The following is a 17,992-nucleotide window of genomic DNA, read 5'->3' on the forward strand; positions in this document are numbered from 1 at the left end:
AGGCAGCTGCTGGCTCCAAACAGCGTGTGCTGTTCGCCTTCATTCGTGAGTTTGAAGTATATTTGTTCTATTCACATCTCTGCTTTTCCCTCCCAAGAAACTAAGCATGGCATATATCCTTATACCACTAAGATAGGCTATATTGAAAGCAAGTGAATTGGTTCAAAATCACCCAATGATCATCATGGCACTTTCACTGGATGGAGAGCCACAACTTGCTTCCCAAATAACTTTCAGATTCCAGCCTTGTTTGGTGAGACTTGTTTGGTTGTTTGGTTTGGTTTAGTTGTTAATTTGGAGAAACGTATGCGTAAAGATGGGAGATGTTCACCACTTCAAACCTCCTACTCCCATTTTCACCTTTAAAATCCCCACAAAGTCTGAGAAATGGCCCAAAATACAGCCAGTTTGTTATTAAATATTGAGACACTTTTTAACTATTTTCAGATTTTAAAAAAGTTTGATTATCTGCAAAAAGCCTCTTGTTCCCTTTCCCATCCTTAATTTTTTTGGGGAAAATACCATAACATTAAGTTTCAACTATTCCGAGTAAAATATCACAAAATAACCTTAATTGATGATGGACTATATATGGGTGCTTTAAACTTGTTGTATGCATTTCATGGGGTCCTACGTCTAGTCTTGATCACTACATTGCACCACACTTAATCTTAACTACACTACACTTAAACACATTACACTACACTTCATCATTATAATTTAATCATTACAAGGTAATGGTTCTATCCCACATTATGTAAAAGAATGTGATCTGACCTTAGGAAGGAAGCAATGAAGTGTTAAGGGAGTAGAAAAGAGTTCTAATAAAGTGGAAAGTGTGAGAAAGAAACTCAGATTAACCCTGCCTTGATTTTATTTAGTATAACATTCTGACAGGCTTTCATCATTCTAACTGAAGAAGCTGTCTCTAGCTCAGGGCTCGATTGTGGAGTTTTAGGTACTCAGATACCAAGGAATCCATATGTCAAGATTTTGTTACTTAACCTTGCCTATCTTGAACAGAGCTGACTTACTAAATATTACTGGACACATATTTTGGTTCTGTTTATTTTCTGGATGCTGTCTCTTTAATTTATTTTATTAAATTTTATTATATAAAATTTACACTTACAGTGGAAGAACAAAGGCATTTTGATTAAATGTTAGCCCAGGTTGAAATGAGTAGGATTTACTTTAATGAGAAACTTTGTTTTACAGAGACAACATAGTTCGTGTCAAGGCAAAATAGCACCATGAATTGCTTTAACAAGGTGCTTTGTCACTTTATAACCTTGACTGGCATTTCCAATAGCTGGAATGAGTACTGCATTTTAGCAGCAGCTTTTGCTTCTGGAAATTCTGGGCAAAGCTATTAGAAATAGATAACAAGCATTCATGGCCATGCAGAGCACATGCTAAGGGCTGGAACTGAAAATCAGAGCTTACAGTTATCTTAAAGAGAAATGGGCAAAATCTTGGGTGCTTTTTAGTAAAGGAATAAACTTCAAGGAATGTAAATGTGTGTTTTTAGAAACACATTAAACTGCTCGTGATGAGGAACTAAAGTAAAGAGAAACAAATTCAAGAAGTAATAGTCCACAGTCAATTAAATATTGGATTAGTATGCAGATCTTGATTCATGAGGATGTGAAAAGACAAGTGCTTGCAGTTTTAATTGACACATCATGCTCTGAAGAACTGCTGTATCATGCATTAACTAGTATTGTAATCTTAGCAGGTTATCAGTCTTGTCTAAACTATGGGAGAAACCTACATAGGTCAAAATAAAACTTACTGTAGTCCTGCCTCTCATTTGTCAAATGCATGACCTAGGGAAGGATTCTCTCAATTCCAAAGCAATGTACATGATTGATTACATGTAATGAAATCCTCACCATTGCTGCTACAAGACACAGGCTTAATCACATGAAACTGGATATGCAAGTAGCAATCCTTGATCTCTTAAGGCTGTACCTTTCTGGAAATTACCAACTTCAATGGCAAAGAACGAAATTTCAAAGACAGAACTGAAAGCATTAACAAGTTGCTATTGTTGCCCATATTTGACTCTTTGAGATGGAGTTGAGGTTAAGGAAAAAAATCTAAGGAACAACAATCAAGCTCTAATTATGAGTTAAGACATAGAATTATATGATGATGATGACAGGAGTACATAGATGATGCTCAACTTTTGATTGTTCATTTTACAAAGGTTCACAGTTACAATGTGTTCAGAAAATACAACTTGACCCTTTCTCAAAGTAATGACTCTCACACTTCCCCCATGATTTTGTGGTCACAATTTGAGAGCTAGGCAACTAGCTCACATTTATGACACTTACAGCATTTTAAACTTATAAGATCATGATTTGCAACCTTCCGAGTTGATTTCAGACAAGCAAATGTGGGAAGCATTATTCATTAATGTAAACAAATGGTTGTAAAATTGAACTTGGTCACCTGATAACTTGCTTAGCAACCAAAATTCCAGTCCCAATCAGTGGAACAACTTGCCTCCAAAAGTTGTAAATGCTGCAACACTAGAAGTTTTTAAGAAGAGATTGGACAAACATTTGTCTAAAATGGTATAGTTTCCTGCCTGAGCAGAGGGTTGGACTAGAAAACCTCCAAGATCCCTTTCAACTCTGTTATTCTGTTATTAACACTACTAAATGTCTGGTATTTAAGATCGCTTAATAGCAACCAGCCTTTATTTGTTTAAAGATCCCTTCCAACTCTGTTATTCTGTACCTCTTATAATTTAGGCAAACTTATAAAGAAGCAGATTCTCTGTTTGGGGAAAGGTAGGCTTAGAACAATAAGGAATTAAAGATTAAAGAAAAATAAATGGGTAAACAGATGAAGGGATCGCTTACAAACACATGTGCCATATAACATTAAGTCTCATTAATCATTATTTGAATGAAGAAAATCAAAGCTACTGAATCCCCTATCCCAATGATGAACCACTGATTTTTCTGGACAAATATATGCCTACAATTTGTCCTATAATCAAACATTCCCTCAAAAGCCAACTCCTGTGGGAAAAAAGCATAACTAGAGTGAAGTAAATTAGTTTTTCTGGAATATATGCAGAGATGAAGAAGGTCATTGCAGTTTCATAGTCAGTTCCACCAACTTGTCTAAAGATTTTCCCTTAAGCATAAATCTTCAGCGATGAAAGGGCCTCTGCATTAATTTTTCAATTCTCCTTGACAGCTTTCAAGCAGAGTGACAGAAGTAACCCACTTGCAAATAATACACCATTTTCAGTGCCAATGTACATATAACACTATTAAAACACTGAAACAGCTCAAAATTCTATACTTAGTAGCATCCATTTTTACTGCCTTTCATTTTTACTGCTTGACTCCAGAAAATAACTACTGCCTTAGACTACTCTTCCCATGCATCAGTATATTATCCCTCCTGGTGCTGCTGTTGACTATTATTTTCAAAACTTTAAAATCTCCTTCAGACCATTACTTTCAAAACTTTGAAATATCCTTCAAAAAACATTGATACACTTTTTAAGCTCAGTGTTTGTATTTGACAAACTTTAGTTCCAGATAAAATGGCTAATTGTTAAAAACATAGTGAATGTGTTTTAAAAGAATATATTAGCAAGGCCTGAGTTTTTCCAATGAGCAAAAATAAATAAAGTCCCCAACTTTTCCAGCTTGGCAGTCCTGCGAGGGTGGGAGAGAATGGTTCCATGAGGGCAGCAGGTGTGAGTGTGCACAGCTCCATTTGCGCAAGAGGTGGGCTTGTGTGGCCCAGTTCTGGATGGACCGTGGCCTGGTAGTGGGCCACAGCCAGGGGATTGAGGTCCCTTGTTCTATAAGATTATTTATAGTTATTTGATAAGACCCAGTTATCTAAACTAGGTAACAACCAGTATCAGCATTGATTCATAAAAATAGCCTATATTTTAAATATTCCAAAGTACTGGTACCAGGACGAACATATTTGGTGGGCACATTTAGTCATGCATTTATATTATTAATAAGATTTTTATGTTACTCCATTCTGGACTAGTATCATCCCAATCCCTGGCCCCATATTTAACTACCAAAACAGTCTTGAGGTACAAACAAAGCAGAGACAAGCTACTTTTGTGTTGTGGAGAAGACAGGAGGGAGTCCCAGACTGTTTCCTCACTTCTTTCAATTCCCATTGCTGTCCCCTGATAATTGTGTGCTTCGCTGGTCTTATTTTCACCCTGTCCTTACCTGGTGCTCTCTTTCCCCAAATCCAGACTAACCATTCTGGGATACCCACCCTGGCAGGAATCCAGGCAATTGGCATCATGGGATATTGGAATTGCTTTTTAGTACCACATGTTGACCCCTGGCATTGGAACAGCCTGGAGAACATTGGCAAATTGCAGCATGAGGAACAAAGAAGGAAAATGAGCTGTTTTGCATTTAACAACAACCAGATAATACTTCTGGTTACAACAGCAGAGAAAGAACCAAAGCAGGTGACATTTAAGAAATCTATGATGTAGGTTGAAACCTATAGTGGCAAGAAATGCAATGGTTAAATATGCCTGTAACTTACCTTCTCCTAGAGTCTGCTTCAGTAAGTCATGCTTAGCTTGTAGCTTAGTAATAAGATTACTGCCATTCAAATACTCTTTAAATTTCTGGAGAAGAGGAAAAAAGAAACAAATCCATACAACTATAAGCAAAATGGACAAAGAATTCGGATAGGACATACTTTGAGCTAAAGATAGTCCTCAAGTAACAACAGCAATTGAGACCAGAGTTGCCATCATTAAGCAACATGGTTGTAAACTACGATATCACATAATCGTGCCTTAGCTTAGGCCATTCCAGATATCCCGTTTGCCACCGTTAAGCAAATCATTACAGTTCATTAAGCAAGGATATCAATATTGTTGCCATTTGCAACCTCCTTCCCGATGGACTTTGTCGGAAGTGGGCAATGAAGGCTGAAAATGAAAAACATGTGACCAGAGAGATGCTGAGACAACCAGAACTCCAAGGACTGGTCATAAATACCACTCGTTCAGCACATCACAATTTTGAATGGTCATTGAAAGGGAGGTTGCTAAGCAAGGACTCTACCTCTCTACATACATGCATACATAATCGTTTTCTTCTTGGTATTCTCAGTATTCTAAATAGGAAAGAAAAAGCAAATTTCTAAGTGATAAGGAATCAGATTTTGGTTGTACATAGGATTTTTTTAATGAAGCTTTCTAGCTTTCCCTCTCTGTGAAATGTAGGTAACAGGTAACACTCCTGTTTATATTCTAAGGTCAAAAAACTTTGTATTCACCCATATAATTCCACAGGTGCTAGGAATAGAGGGAAAGCATGAGGTGTGGGAAGGAGAAAAGTGTGTATTAGTTGAAGGAACCGAAATAAGGAGACTCAAAAATTAATACTCACAGCACTAACTACAAAATGCAAATTCCAATAACTCCTCTAAATTAAGGAAATGATATTTGTTATGATTATATATTATATATTAGTGAAAATAATTCCATGGGTTGAATCTCACATTCTAATTAACTCGATAGATGGCAGATATATTTAAGTGCTCTCATTTCTAAGCTTTTTGCTGCAATATGTGATAAACTACAAAATCCCAAACTACAAAGTTTGGCAAGATTTTTAGGTGAATAGCTCACATTTGCTAAATATTATAAATTGTACTGTGCATATGTAGTATCATAATATAAAACTAAAATAAACTCTGCTTGGATGTTACTGAAGTTAAAATGCTCTCTCCACATTGCTCAAATGATAACAGCTTCTTGTACATAAAAACATTACTACATACTAGTGGTGGGTTCTGGATCCTGTTGCAACCAGTACAGTTGCAACAGGGCCCGGCATCCTCCACAGGAACGCGTGCAGTGCGTGCATACGTCTTACCATCCAGCGACGCTTCTGTGAGCCTCCGCGACGCTCCAGCTGCTCGGTGGAGCATTGCGCAGGCACTGTACGTGCCGTGCACGTGTGTGGAAGCGCCGAAGACTTTAAAGACAGGTAAGGAGCATGGGTGGGTGGGCGGGCCCTCCGGAGCACCATACTGGAACAGTACCCGGTGCTCCAGGCAGGCTCCGGTACACCCATACCGGGGCGTACCACCTGCAACCCACCACTGCTACATACAGCTCTATTGTATACACATTGTCTTCTTCTAAGTCAAGGCCTTCCATTCTTAGGATGATAAAGCACAAGATCTACAAAACTGTATGGGCTTATAACTGACAGATTATGGCAAGAATATCTGTAGAAAAATGAAGTTACTTCAGGAATATTGATGGAGGAGGATCTTAACAAGTTTCAACCTGATTTGTCACCTTTTGCTATGAGGCTAGGGGAAAAGTTATCTGTGCTAGTTAGCTGCCACAATCTGTAGATATCTCCTGCTTTGCCTTCATAACAAGAGTAACAAGAATCAATCTTACACAGTTCTTTATTTTAAACAGATTTCCACCAGTGAAAATCAACAATTATTATAAAAGGTTTCTAAAAGGAACTTAGAACTTCCAATTCTAACTAGGGCAAATCTAGTAGCATGTGGCCAGCAGAATTTACAAAATTCTTCTCAACTGACTTGAACAATGGAAGAAAGGTACTGTCAGGAATATGGTAGAATCTATGAATAGTGTCTAATTTAAAGAGATGTTTAAGCAAAATTTGGACATTTGGAATTAAAGGTCCCAGGAGATTACTGTGGCAAGCCACTTCCATACTATGAAGAAAACAACAAGGATATCAATTCTGAGAGGGACTTTACTGCATATGTTTTTAAAAATCCTATATTTTTAGGGGGGGGACACATACATATTACATGTTTACTTCAAAGCCTTGAGGACTATTGTTAAAAATCCTCCTTCAAACAAGGCACATGCAAATCTCAGAACTATTGTACATTAAAAGAACATTCATGCATACTTGAGAAGGGAAGGGTAATTTGATGTGTAAATGCTATAAACATATCATATGGACATTCCAATCTTAACAGGCAGCTATAACTTTATGGGATGAATATTTCACTAATGTATTTTTAAAAGTACTGGGCTCAAAATAGACAGAAATTGTTCCTCACAGTAAAGTAGAACATTTCAGTTTCTTGTTGGTTGGCTCTTCTCTTGGCAATGTTTATTTTACTCATGTAAGTCTCGGAAGCAGCCGATTTGATGGATTCAGTTGAGCGGCTGTGCTGGAAAGCATCTGAGACATCAAAATCTTCCACGGTCAGCATGTCTTGCAGTGTCTGCATTGTGGCATCCAATGTTTTTCGCACCTGCGTAAAATGGATGTATAGAAAAGCAGAGTGAAAGATACAGCTCAGCACTATAAATGTATAACTTTTGTTACACCGACATTGTCTTTTTTAACAAATGCTTTCCAGAATTAGGCTCTTAGTTTAACAGGATGTTCTCGCTTACAAATGAAAAATATCTATGTATGACTCAGAGATAAGTACGTTACTCTATCTTAAGGTTTATGTGGAAAAAGTATCATCTCTGCATGCTGCTCGAAAAAGTCATAGCATCATGCAACTAGGAAGAAAAATCAAACAGAGCTCTTAAGAAATTCTTTCAATCATAAGGATTTAAAAGTGAACTAGAAAGATGCTGTGTTTAACTTTGTACCATGAAGAGGTTGTGTCATCTTCTCTACACTTACAGAGCCACTGAAACATACAATTTAATCAGAAGTGCCTGATCTCTTCCATTTAATTGTATACCACTGGATTTATAACCCTAGAGTCATGATGGCGAACCTATGGCACACGTGTCACAGGTGGCATGTGGTGCCATACTTGCCGGCACAGCAACTCTCAGCAGCTCTCAGCACCGGCGCACATGCCTGTGCCGGCCACCTGATTTTCAGCCTTCCAGATGGGCCATTGGAGGCCATTTTTGCCCTCCTCGGGCTTCAGGAAAGCCTCCAGAGCCTGGGGAGGGCGAAAATTCCCCACCATGCGCGGTGGGGAGGGTCCCTCGTGCATGCACAGGTGGGTGGGCACACACAATAGCTGGTCTAGATAGTCACTTATCTGAAATAGTATAGGTCTGTGATGGCACATGTGTTACAGTAGGCCTATGGCACTTATGGCACAAGTGCCAAAGGAGGCACACAGAGCCCTCTTTGCCAGCACACGAGCTGTCACCCCAGCTCAGCTCCACTGCACATGTCCATGTGTCTCCCACCAAGCTAGTTTTTGGGTCTCTGCCGTGCATGCGTGTGGGGGAGGACCGCATGTGGGGGTCACACATGCACACATGGGGCAGGGGGGTTACACATGCATTTGCAGGGGGATCACACATGCATGTGTGGGGGCACGCATACAGGGGGGGGGTCACCCACATTTTGCACTATGGGTGTGCACCCTTTTGGCACAGAACGACAAAAAGGTTAGCCATCACTTCCCTAGAGATATCCAGTCATAAACAACCCCTTCAGTAATGTTCACTTTACATCAAATGGAAAAATTTGGTATACATAAACTGTTTCCTACATTATTTTTTGTTCTTGAAATTTCTCATCTGCTTCTTTTTTAGGATCAAATAAATTCCATTCAATCATAATTCTCTCTGTCTTCTCCTTTTTCTAGACTCATTTACACATTTGTTTTGCAATACAATCTTCATTAATTCTCTTGAAAAACACCTCAATATACAGCACATATTTTTACTGGTGACTTTATTCTTGCAAATGTCCCTGATCATTCATCAATGGATTTGCAGGAGCACTTCCCAAGACTATATGAATGTTTCTAAATGTTTTACATAGTCCTAATACCTATAACTAATTAAATTTGTAAAGACTCTGAACTCACAAACAGAAATTTCTTGAGTAACAACAGCCTCAAAATTATCCACAATTATTTCTAGTTCAAACAATTAATAAAAAGCAGCATGTGTAGCAATACGATTACCAGAACCTCTCGAAAACCATAATAGATTAGTATTACTAGAATCATAGTAATGGAAATGGACATAACTCTAATGGCAAACAAAATTCCACAATGCTCAGCCGCAGAACACAATATTACCCTGACATTATTGCACGGAATCCCTGTTCCCAATCTTCCTAAGATCAAGAGGGCATGAAAATGATTTTACAAATAAGAGTTAAATAGTAAGTCATGTAATTCAATGGTTCAATTATTACTCTTTGGAACCGATAAGTAAGATACAGTTTCGCCTCCTGGGATTTTAATTCAATTTTGCTAATCTAAGTAGGCGTAGACTTGGATACTCCTTTGCCTTACACCATTTATATCCCTTATTGTAAATTGAGGGCCTCACATCTATTGTGAAGACACATCACCTTAACCATACAAGATTATCAGAGGAGGGGATAAGGCTTTGGCAGAGGGAGATAGCAATTCTTTTTAAAAACAGAAAAGAAAAAAAATAGTTTAGTAAAACATAGCTTAAAGCTAATATTAAAATATATTAATGAAAATTAGATCGAATGCAGTTCAGAAGAGAGTCAGGTCTAAATAAACAAATGACCATTTGTGCAGATATTCCAAAGTAGGAATAATTTGACAGTTCTGCCTTGCGCTCATCACCAGATTAACTGTTGTATTTTTTACAACTTCTTGACACTTTTTAAAGAAAGCGCTCTATGATACATATTACAATAGTCACAGATTCTGGACTGAAAACTATATCTTAATCAGGAAGGTACTAACTATCCAAATGACTTTCAAAATCACTTCAAACAGAAGCATTAGCATAACTTGAGTGAATGGTGCTTGTTTACTTACAGTTAAAAACAATTACAGCTCTCACCTCTTCATTCTCTATTTTGAGCGTGGTTAGTCTAGACTGTAGCTGATGATATCGCATGAGCAACTCCGTCTGAACCGGCTGCTGGGCGCTTACTTGACATACCTGTAGAAAGAAAACATAAGCCTCTGCAAATTCAAGCTAAGGGAGAATATTTGCAAGAAAAAAATGCTTTTTAACTAACAGAATAATTTCATTTAAGACTCTCACAATGTAACTGAATCACATATGAAATAATGACAGTAATGGTCATTTATGCCGAGATGGCAAATCCACTCTAATATTTCCAAATATTTCAAGATGTTGACTCATTCTAGCAGAGATTACATAACTAGTATTCCAAAAGCAGGATCTGAATTAATCACCCTCTAAAAGGTCTAAATTTTAACTAATATTAAATAAATAAATGTTTCATTTATTTCAATGGTGGAAAGAATTCTCAATGCACAGTGAACAATGAATGTTCTAATATACTATGTATCTAAAAAGTTCTAAGTGAAATGGAAAATAGCACTGGTCTAAGCATACTGCGAAAATGTGCTCCTTGTTCTGAAACAGGGGTGGGGAAAGATGGCCCCTTTTTGACTTGTGGACTTCAACTCCCAGAATTCCTGAGCCAGCTGGCTCAGGAATTCTGGGAGTTGAAGTCCACAAGTCATAAAAGGGTCATCATTCCCCACCCCTGTTCTAAAAAAAAAAAAGAATCCCATTAACTACAACTCCATTTCAAAGCTAACAAATGAAACACAAATGTCACTGAAGCTAAGCTCATTCATTCTAATCCACAAGAAGCATTAACATCTGAAGGAAAGTTGCATGATGAAGCAACACGAACCATTTCTAATTACATACCTCATCCCCCATGTGAGGCTGGTAGTCAAACTTCAGTGGAGGACAGAAGACCTGGTTGCACATGTCCATAACTGTATGTTTGTCACTTCGTGCATCCAGGTTGTCTACAGCATTTTCAATGATGTCCAACCCCTCATGGCGTGAGGTTTCTAGATTGTATTCAGCAGAAAGATATGTTCTGAATGTCCGTGCTAGACTAGCATGGAATCCCAAGTCACAGCACTAAGGAAGAGGAAAAAAAAACAAGCTTAAACAACAGCACATACAAATTATTTCTAAATAGAATAACAGTTTCTTCACTTGAAGAAATACTAAGTAGCTACGTGTTATTTATTTGTTTGTTTAAAAGAATATCCAATCATTTCATTTAAGAGCTCAAAGCTCAACAAACCAGTGAGACAAGTTGGACTGAGAGTGAGTAACTGGCCAAAAATCACCCAAAGGGCTGCTATGGCTAGGAGTGGAATTTTCATAGACTTTAGACTGACCTGGAGCCAAACCAATACCTTAACTACCATTACGGTAGCTTTTCACTCTACACTTCAATATATTTTATATATATATAGTTCTACGTTGGAAAAAAGAACAATAGCACTGACTTCAGACTTATGATATAAATAAGATTAAAGATAAAAATCAACAAAGGAATGATAAGACATCTAAAGAGATCAGATCAACAATGCAATGTAAGCACTTTTGTAGACTAGAAATGGACAGGACTAATGTCCACTTTCTCATCTGACTGAATCTTCAATAAAATTCCAAAATTACTGCAGTAGAAATGAGAATTGATTTATCTGATCTTATGCCTCATTGCAACTCAGAAGTGCAAGAATTAGCATTTGATTAAGTATTTCTATCAACCAGAATGATCTATTGCAACTCTTCTGTAGCCAGCAACAACCAGAGACTATGGAGGGAACTATGTTGGTCTTTGTAAAACACACAGTCATTCCTAACATTATTATATCTATATTCATTCATTCATTCATTCATTCATTCATTCATTCATTCATTCATTCATTCATTCATTTTGCCCATAAGATAAGCAGCAGGAAACATGACAGTGTAACAAGAACATCATTGTTATAATGTAAAATGTTTCCTAGGCATTACATGACAGGGTCTTCTGATATTTTACTCTAAGAAACAGAACAATTTTACAAACAAACAACAGGTAGTTTTAGTAGAGAAATACGATTAGAAAAAATACATCTGGGTTTTTACAAACTTGTCCTGAGTTTAATAGATCTATAGGCTTCAAAGAACTTTTCATTGGCATCATAGCAATATCAATAGCAGTTAGACTTATATACCGCTTCATAGGGCTTTCAGCCCTCTCTAAGCGGTTTACAGAGTCAGCATATTGCCCCCACAGTCTGGGTCCTCATTTTACCCACCTCGGAAGGATGGAAGGCTGAGTCAACCCTGAGCCGGTGAGATTTGAACCGCCGAACTGCAGGACTCTAACCACTGCACCACCTTGGCTCTTAATTCTTGGATTAGCCTTCTCTTCCTTTTGAAAGTTTGCATAGGCCCCAACCCTTCATTTCCACCAAATTTAGCCTGCACTACCACAGTTGAAAATAGCGATAGCACCACTAACCACATACTTCCGATGTGAGAAGGCTTCAAGTCCTGCAGTACCTAATTTAAAAGGTATCACTTTACAGCCAAGACCAAAGCAGACTAAACTCCCCACATCAAGAGAGACTCTTTCAGCCACACAAATGTCTGCCTTGAGTAATTTTCAAAGCCGCAAACTAAATGCCAGATTTTTCAAATGAAGAATGGGAGACAGAAATGTAGCTGTTTATAAAGTGAAGAAAAATAAGAGGGTCATTTAGCTAAGCAGTTGTCTTCTGAACCTTTAAATATTAAACTCAGGCATGAAAAGCTGCTACACACCCCACGTTTCAAGTTCTTGTCACAATTTTTATTATATACCAACACAGGACCAAGCTTGATAGTTGAAGCCATTGTGACTTTTATTTCAATTTTGGGTATTAATACAGGTAGTCCTCGACTTGCAAAGGTTTGTTTAGTGACCGTTCAAAGTTAAAACAGCACTGAACATAGTGACATGACCGTTTTTCACACTTATGATCATTGCAGTATCCCCATGGTCACGTGATCAAAATTTGGATGCTTGGCAACTGACTCATATTTATGACGGTTGCACTGCCCGGGTCATGTGGTCAATTTTTGCAACCTTCTGACAAGCAAAGTCCATGGGAAAGCCAGATTCACTTAACAGCCGTGTTATTAATTTAACAACTGCAGTGATTCACTTAACAAATGGGACCAAAAAAAAGTCATAAAATGGGGCAAAATTCACCTAACAAATTTCTCACTTAGCAACATAAATTTTGGATTCCATTGTGGTAGTAAATTGAAGATTATCTGTATGGACAGGATGGGATTTATGTTTTTCCCATCAGTCTAAAACAGAGCTGAATATTACATGCTCCTCTGTTACATTCAAAAAACACGTTGCTTTTTGAGACCTACAACATTCAATCAATAGGGGAAAAAAAATAGCTCTGGACAACAATTTCCCTTAGGAAGGATTTTTCCTCTTGGCTTCACACACAGGTACAATTCTTTTCATCCGAAGTTCTGAGATGCACTGACTCCACAGAAAGAAAATAACTTCCCATGAACTTAGCTATTTATTTCCATCCATCCATCCTATACCAATCTAATCTGCCAGGCTTTGACTTTATCTAAACAATCCTGAAACTAAAGGTGCTTTTAATAAGCTATGTACAATGAAATACATTCTGTTGATGCACTGTTTCCATCTAGCACACAGAATTAGGAAAGACTTCTCTGTAAGCTATTGTCAGAGTAGGTATGTGCACCTTTTCAATGGTGTGCTGCTGGTTGTACAAAAAAGTAATAGCAGGACCAGGAATAAATTAAAATCTAAGTACCTTTCATATCAAGCTTTGGATTCAGAGGCAAAAAAAGGTACTTTGCAGTGTATCCAATCTCATAGCTCACTTCGATTATGGGTAGCACAAACTATAATTAAACATCATGTCTGAATTCAGCTGATAAGTCACCTATCTAAATGTTTGTGGTGTGTGTGTGTGATTTGTATTGCTCACCAGTATTCCAAGCTCTGCTTTTAAAGCCTGTTGTAATGCTAATAGGGGATATATCATACTGGCTATGGATTATGGGAATTAAAACCCAAGATATTAGGGCAGCAGCAGGCAGGGGAAAGGCTAATCTACATCCATCATTTGTAATTCAAAATATACAGTACATGCTATAAAATTACAAGTAACTCCTTGCCTTTTAGGAGGGCAAGGAGAAACCGAGTACTGAAAGTTTACAGAGATTGCCCTTCTTATATTCGTTGTGACTTCTGGATGCATAGACCATTTCTATTTTACACCCATTTTGTTTGTTTTTCTTATGATTCATGCAGATCTTTTTAGCCAAACCAGGTACTTTTGCTCATCATAGCCACTAAGACTATATTTATGTCTAATTTTACAAATGGAAAACAAACAATGGTGGGTGGGTCCTTTTGGTTTGCCTGACTAAACATCGTGTTTATGTTAGTGGAGAAGAACTTGTGAAAAATTGTTTTCCTTATAAATGTAAGAAAAGCTGACTTCTAAGCCTCTATTCAAACATTTGCAGTAGAAATGGGGCACAGTAATAGGTTTAAATGGATTATTACAGCCCCATTGGTTTGTTAAGGTTCTGCATTTCAGAAGCAATATATTATTGAATTAATAATTCTTAAGAATATAATACTTAATTTTTGTAATGTTCATATGGGTAATATTAAATGATGACCCTCATCTGCTGTGTAAGACATAACTCTCAACTGCTGTCTGAAGTGATCAAGACAACTCATTCCACTGCAATATGCAGAGTCAAAAATGCTGAGATACATAAATTGATAATGTAAGTATCCTGTTTCCCTGAAAATAAGACCTCTGCAGATAATAAGACCAATCGGGCTTTTGAGCACATGCACTAAAATAAGCCCTTCCCTGAAAATATTGCAACACAGCAGCAGCCATGAGGTGACCACGCTCGCCGCCTCCTGCACCTCAAAAATAATATGACCTCCCCAAAAATAAGACCAAGCTTATTTTGGAGGTCAAAAGAAAATAAGACCCTGTCTTATTTTCTTTAGTAGCAGAAGTTCTTATTGACTATCTAAGGCGGAGGTCCCTAACCCTCGGTCTGTGGGCTGACCCCAGTCAGCGGGATGCTAGAAACCAGCTGTGCAAACCAGTGAAGCCCCATCTGCAGGATGCAGGCAGCACATGAAACCACACCCCCTCTGGTTCGTGGAAAAACCTCTCTCCACAGAACCGGTCCCTGGTGCCCAAAAGGTTGAGCACCGCTAACCTAAGGTATGAAATATTCCTTACATTAACATATTTTGACACTGTATAATGTTGTTCTGACACACATTATTCATATGTGAATAACAGGCTGAAGTGCCCTTTCTTCAGGAAAGCTGAAATTAACAGCAATAGCACTTAAGAATTATATACCGCTTCATATAGCTTTTACAGTCCTCTCTAAGAGGTTTACAGAGTCAGCATATTTCCCCCAACAATCTGCGTCCTCATTTTATCAACCCTGGAAGGATGGAAGGCTGATTAAGATAGATATATGCAAGATACACAAACTTAATTACATTGTATATGCAGGCAAACTACATATAATTAGCCAAATTTATTTATAATGAATCAAATATAGCTTGGGTTAGGCCCCTAAAGGAATTTTTCTGTACAGATAAGAAAAGACTTCTGCTGGCTTCTGGATCCAGAATGTGAAAACCCAGATCCTTTGAGAAATCTATAATATTAGGAGGGAGGGAGGGAGGGAGGGAGGGAGGGAAGGAAGGAAGGAAGGAAGGAAGGAAGGAAGGAAGGAAGGAAGGAAGGAAGGAAGGAAGGAAGGAAGGAAGGAAGGAAGGAAGGAAGGAAGGAGCAGTTGACCAAAAGTGAGGTGGACAGAGTCAATTGAAATGACAACTGGTACACTATTGAGAAACCTAAAGGGCTAGGGTGGGAACAGTTCCTCTTGGAAGATGTCAACGTATGTGGCTGATAAGAATCCTAAAAGACTTCATGATGCATAACATTCAATGGTACAATTAATTATTAATATGATTTAAGAGGAATAATTAAACAAAATTAATTTTCAGCCATTTAAAACATTGCAAAGATTTGAGATTAAACATCATTGTTTTTATTACTTTTTAATGACTTGTGTTTATGTAGAGTCCAGTTTGTATTTCACCAGCAAGATGATAACCCTTGTTGCAAGCTATAATTGGATTCAATGCATGTTTAAAGTTGGCAGAAATCTTTTTTGAAATGCCTGATCAAACCAAAGCACGAACATGTATAGTGCTCTACGGTAATTCTGAGCTATCTGCAGACTTTTAATGAGGTACAAAATAAAGGGGTTTAGATGCACAAACTCCAGAGGTCCTTACTTTCCAATAATCAGTGAGACAACTCATATCTTATTATTCACTGTGGATTTTAAGAATTTTTTGGTAGTTTTGTGGGCAGTTCACAAACTAAAGTTTGATTTACAATACTGAGAATAGCAACAGCAATATCAATAGCAGTTAGACTTATATACCGCTTCACAGGGCTTTCAGCCCTCTCTAAGCGGTTTACAGAGTCAGCATATTGCCCCCAACAACAATCCGGGTCCTCATTTTACCCACCTCGGAAGGATGGATGGCTGAGGCAACCCTGAGCCGGTGAGATTTGAACAGCCGAAGTGCAGAACTGCAGTCAGCTGAAGTAGCCTGCAGTGCTGCATTTAACCACTGCGCTACCTCGGCTCTTTATAGAAATAGAAATATTACCTGGCATTAGGAGTAGTTATCGTTCTTATCTCCTGTGTCTATCTTATCAGCCCTATTTTAAAACTTCTACTCTTTTATTTTTCTTCCAATACATAACAATAACTACTTCTGTTAGGACATTATTATCATTTCTCTCTGTTCTTGCCTGATAGCATTTATATATATATGCTGAACTCAATCTTCATCTGCCTTGGCTTATATTCCTCTCTCACTTCACTGTAATCAGTTGGGGAAAAAGTCATAGTCAGTATAAAATATTTTGATAAATAAAATGTATAAATGAACATAGAACTGTGCAGCTCCAAGGATCTATGACCCCCACCTTTAAATTCATCAGTAGCTGAAAAACCCTGCATGTCTGAATATCTTTCTACTTCCATTGCTTTTAAGAAACCACTAGAAGGAGGAAAGCATCAAGATTTGAATCCATAGACAAATAGGTCCTGTATGCTGAATACATTAGCAATTGGTCATAAATTAAGACCGTATTACTGCATGTCCACAGTCTAGAATGCAACCATTTTCATTGGAAAGGTGAACGACATTGCTATAAAAGAGAATCACTTTTGGTACTCACATCAATTAGATCGGAAACATCATGGATGTAGTATTTACTGACCGCTGCATTTGTGGCTGCTAGGTTCAGCAGATAATCATTCCTAGCTTTAGTGCACTTGAGCTTGTTTTCAGAATATTTTGCTTGCCTCTGAAAAATGGAAAACAAAATTCAAACAAAATGTACTCAGTTTTCCAATTCTTGTCCTCCCCCCTCAAAAGAAATTCAGGCTCTTAGAACATAAAAATATCCCATTAGATCAGACTGCAGCATATCTAGTCCAGCATTCTGTGGCCAACCACAGGTCAGAGGGAAGCCGCCAATGAAGGCGTGGGAATAACAACTCCTTTCTGCTGTGGTTTCTTGATGCCATGCCATCCCCGATCTTGGGGTTATATATAGCCATAATGACTGGTAGCCATTGATGGCTTTATGCTCTATGAATTTTTAAAGAGAAGCACTCTCTACTGATGTGCTACTTACAATTTAAAGGGGGTGGGGGAAAAACACAGGATAATTTACAACTGCTATTTCTTCTGAATATTTTCCAAGTACAGTTAACCACCTGACAGGCATGTTTCAAATTTTGTACAATGTATTTAAAGTACAGCTTGAACATTTCTCACCACATCAAGAAATGTTTGGCAATCCCTCCCACAACAAGTAGTAAGCAAGGGTTTAAGCCAGGGGTGAAATTCAACAGGTTTTGACAGGTTCTGGAGAACCAATAGTGGAAATTTTTAGTAGTTCAGAGAACTGGCAAATACCACCTCTGGCTGGCCCCAGAGTGGGGTGGGAATGGAGATTTTGCAGTATCCTTTTCCTTGAGTGGGGTGGGAATGGAGATTTTGCAGTATCCTTACCCTGCCATGCCCACCAAGTCACAGCCACAGAACCAGTAGTAACAAAAATTGAATTTCACCAC

At 38.0% G+C, this 17,992-nt stretch overlaps 1 protein-coding gene across 3 annotated transcripts in view; it reads right to left on the reverse strand.

Moving 5' to 3' along the window:
- The window catches only part of SRGAP3 (SLIT-ROBO Rho GTPase activating protein 3), a 203,510-nt gene that overhangs the window by 45,998 nt on the left and 139,520 nt on the right, over window positions 1-17,992 (reverse strand). For all 3 annotated transcript variants that reach the window (XM_087708926.1, XM_087708927.1, XM_087708925.1), the window contains 5 exons: window positions 17,089-17,217; window positions 10,646-10,867; window positions 9,797-9,898; window positions 7,093-7,290; window positions 4,564-4,648 (listed from right to left, as the gene is read on the reverse strand). In XM_087708926.1, the coding sequence (XP_087565052.1) occupies window positions 4,564-4,648; window positions 7,093-7,290; window positions 9,797-9,898; window positions 10,646-10,867; window positions 17,089-17,217 (736 nt within the window). The remainder of the gene's footprint in view (window positions 1-4,563; window positions 4,649-7,092; window positions 7,291-9,796; window positions 9,899-10,645; window positions 10,868-17,088; window positions 17,218-17,992) is intronic.

Source organism: Thamnophis sirtalis, unplaced genomic scaffold (genome assembly GCF_051295495.1).
Source record: "Thamnophis sirtalis isolate CommonGarterSnake01/CBP01778 unplaced genomic scaffold, rThaSir2_p1.2 scaffold_3, whole genome shotgun sequence".
Lineage (NCBI taxonomy): Eukaryota > Metazoa > Chordata > Lepidosauria > Squamata > Natricidae > Thamnophis > Thamnophis sirtalis.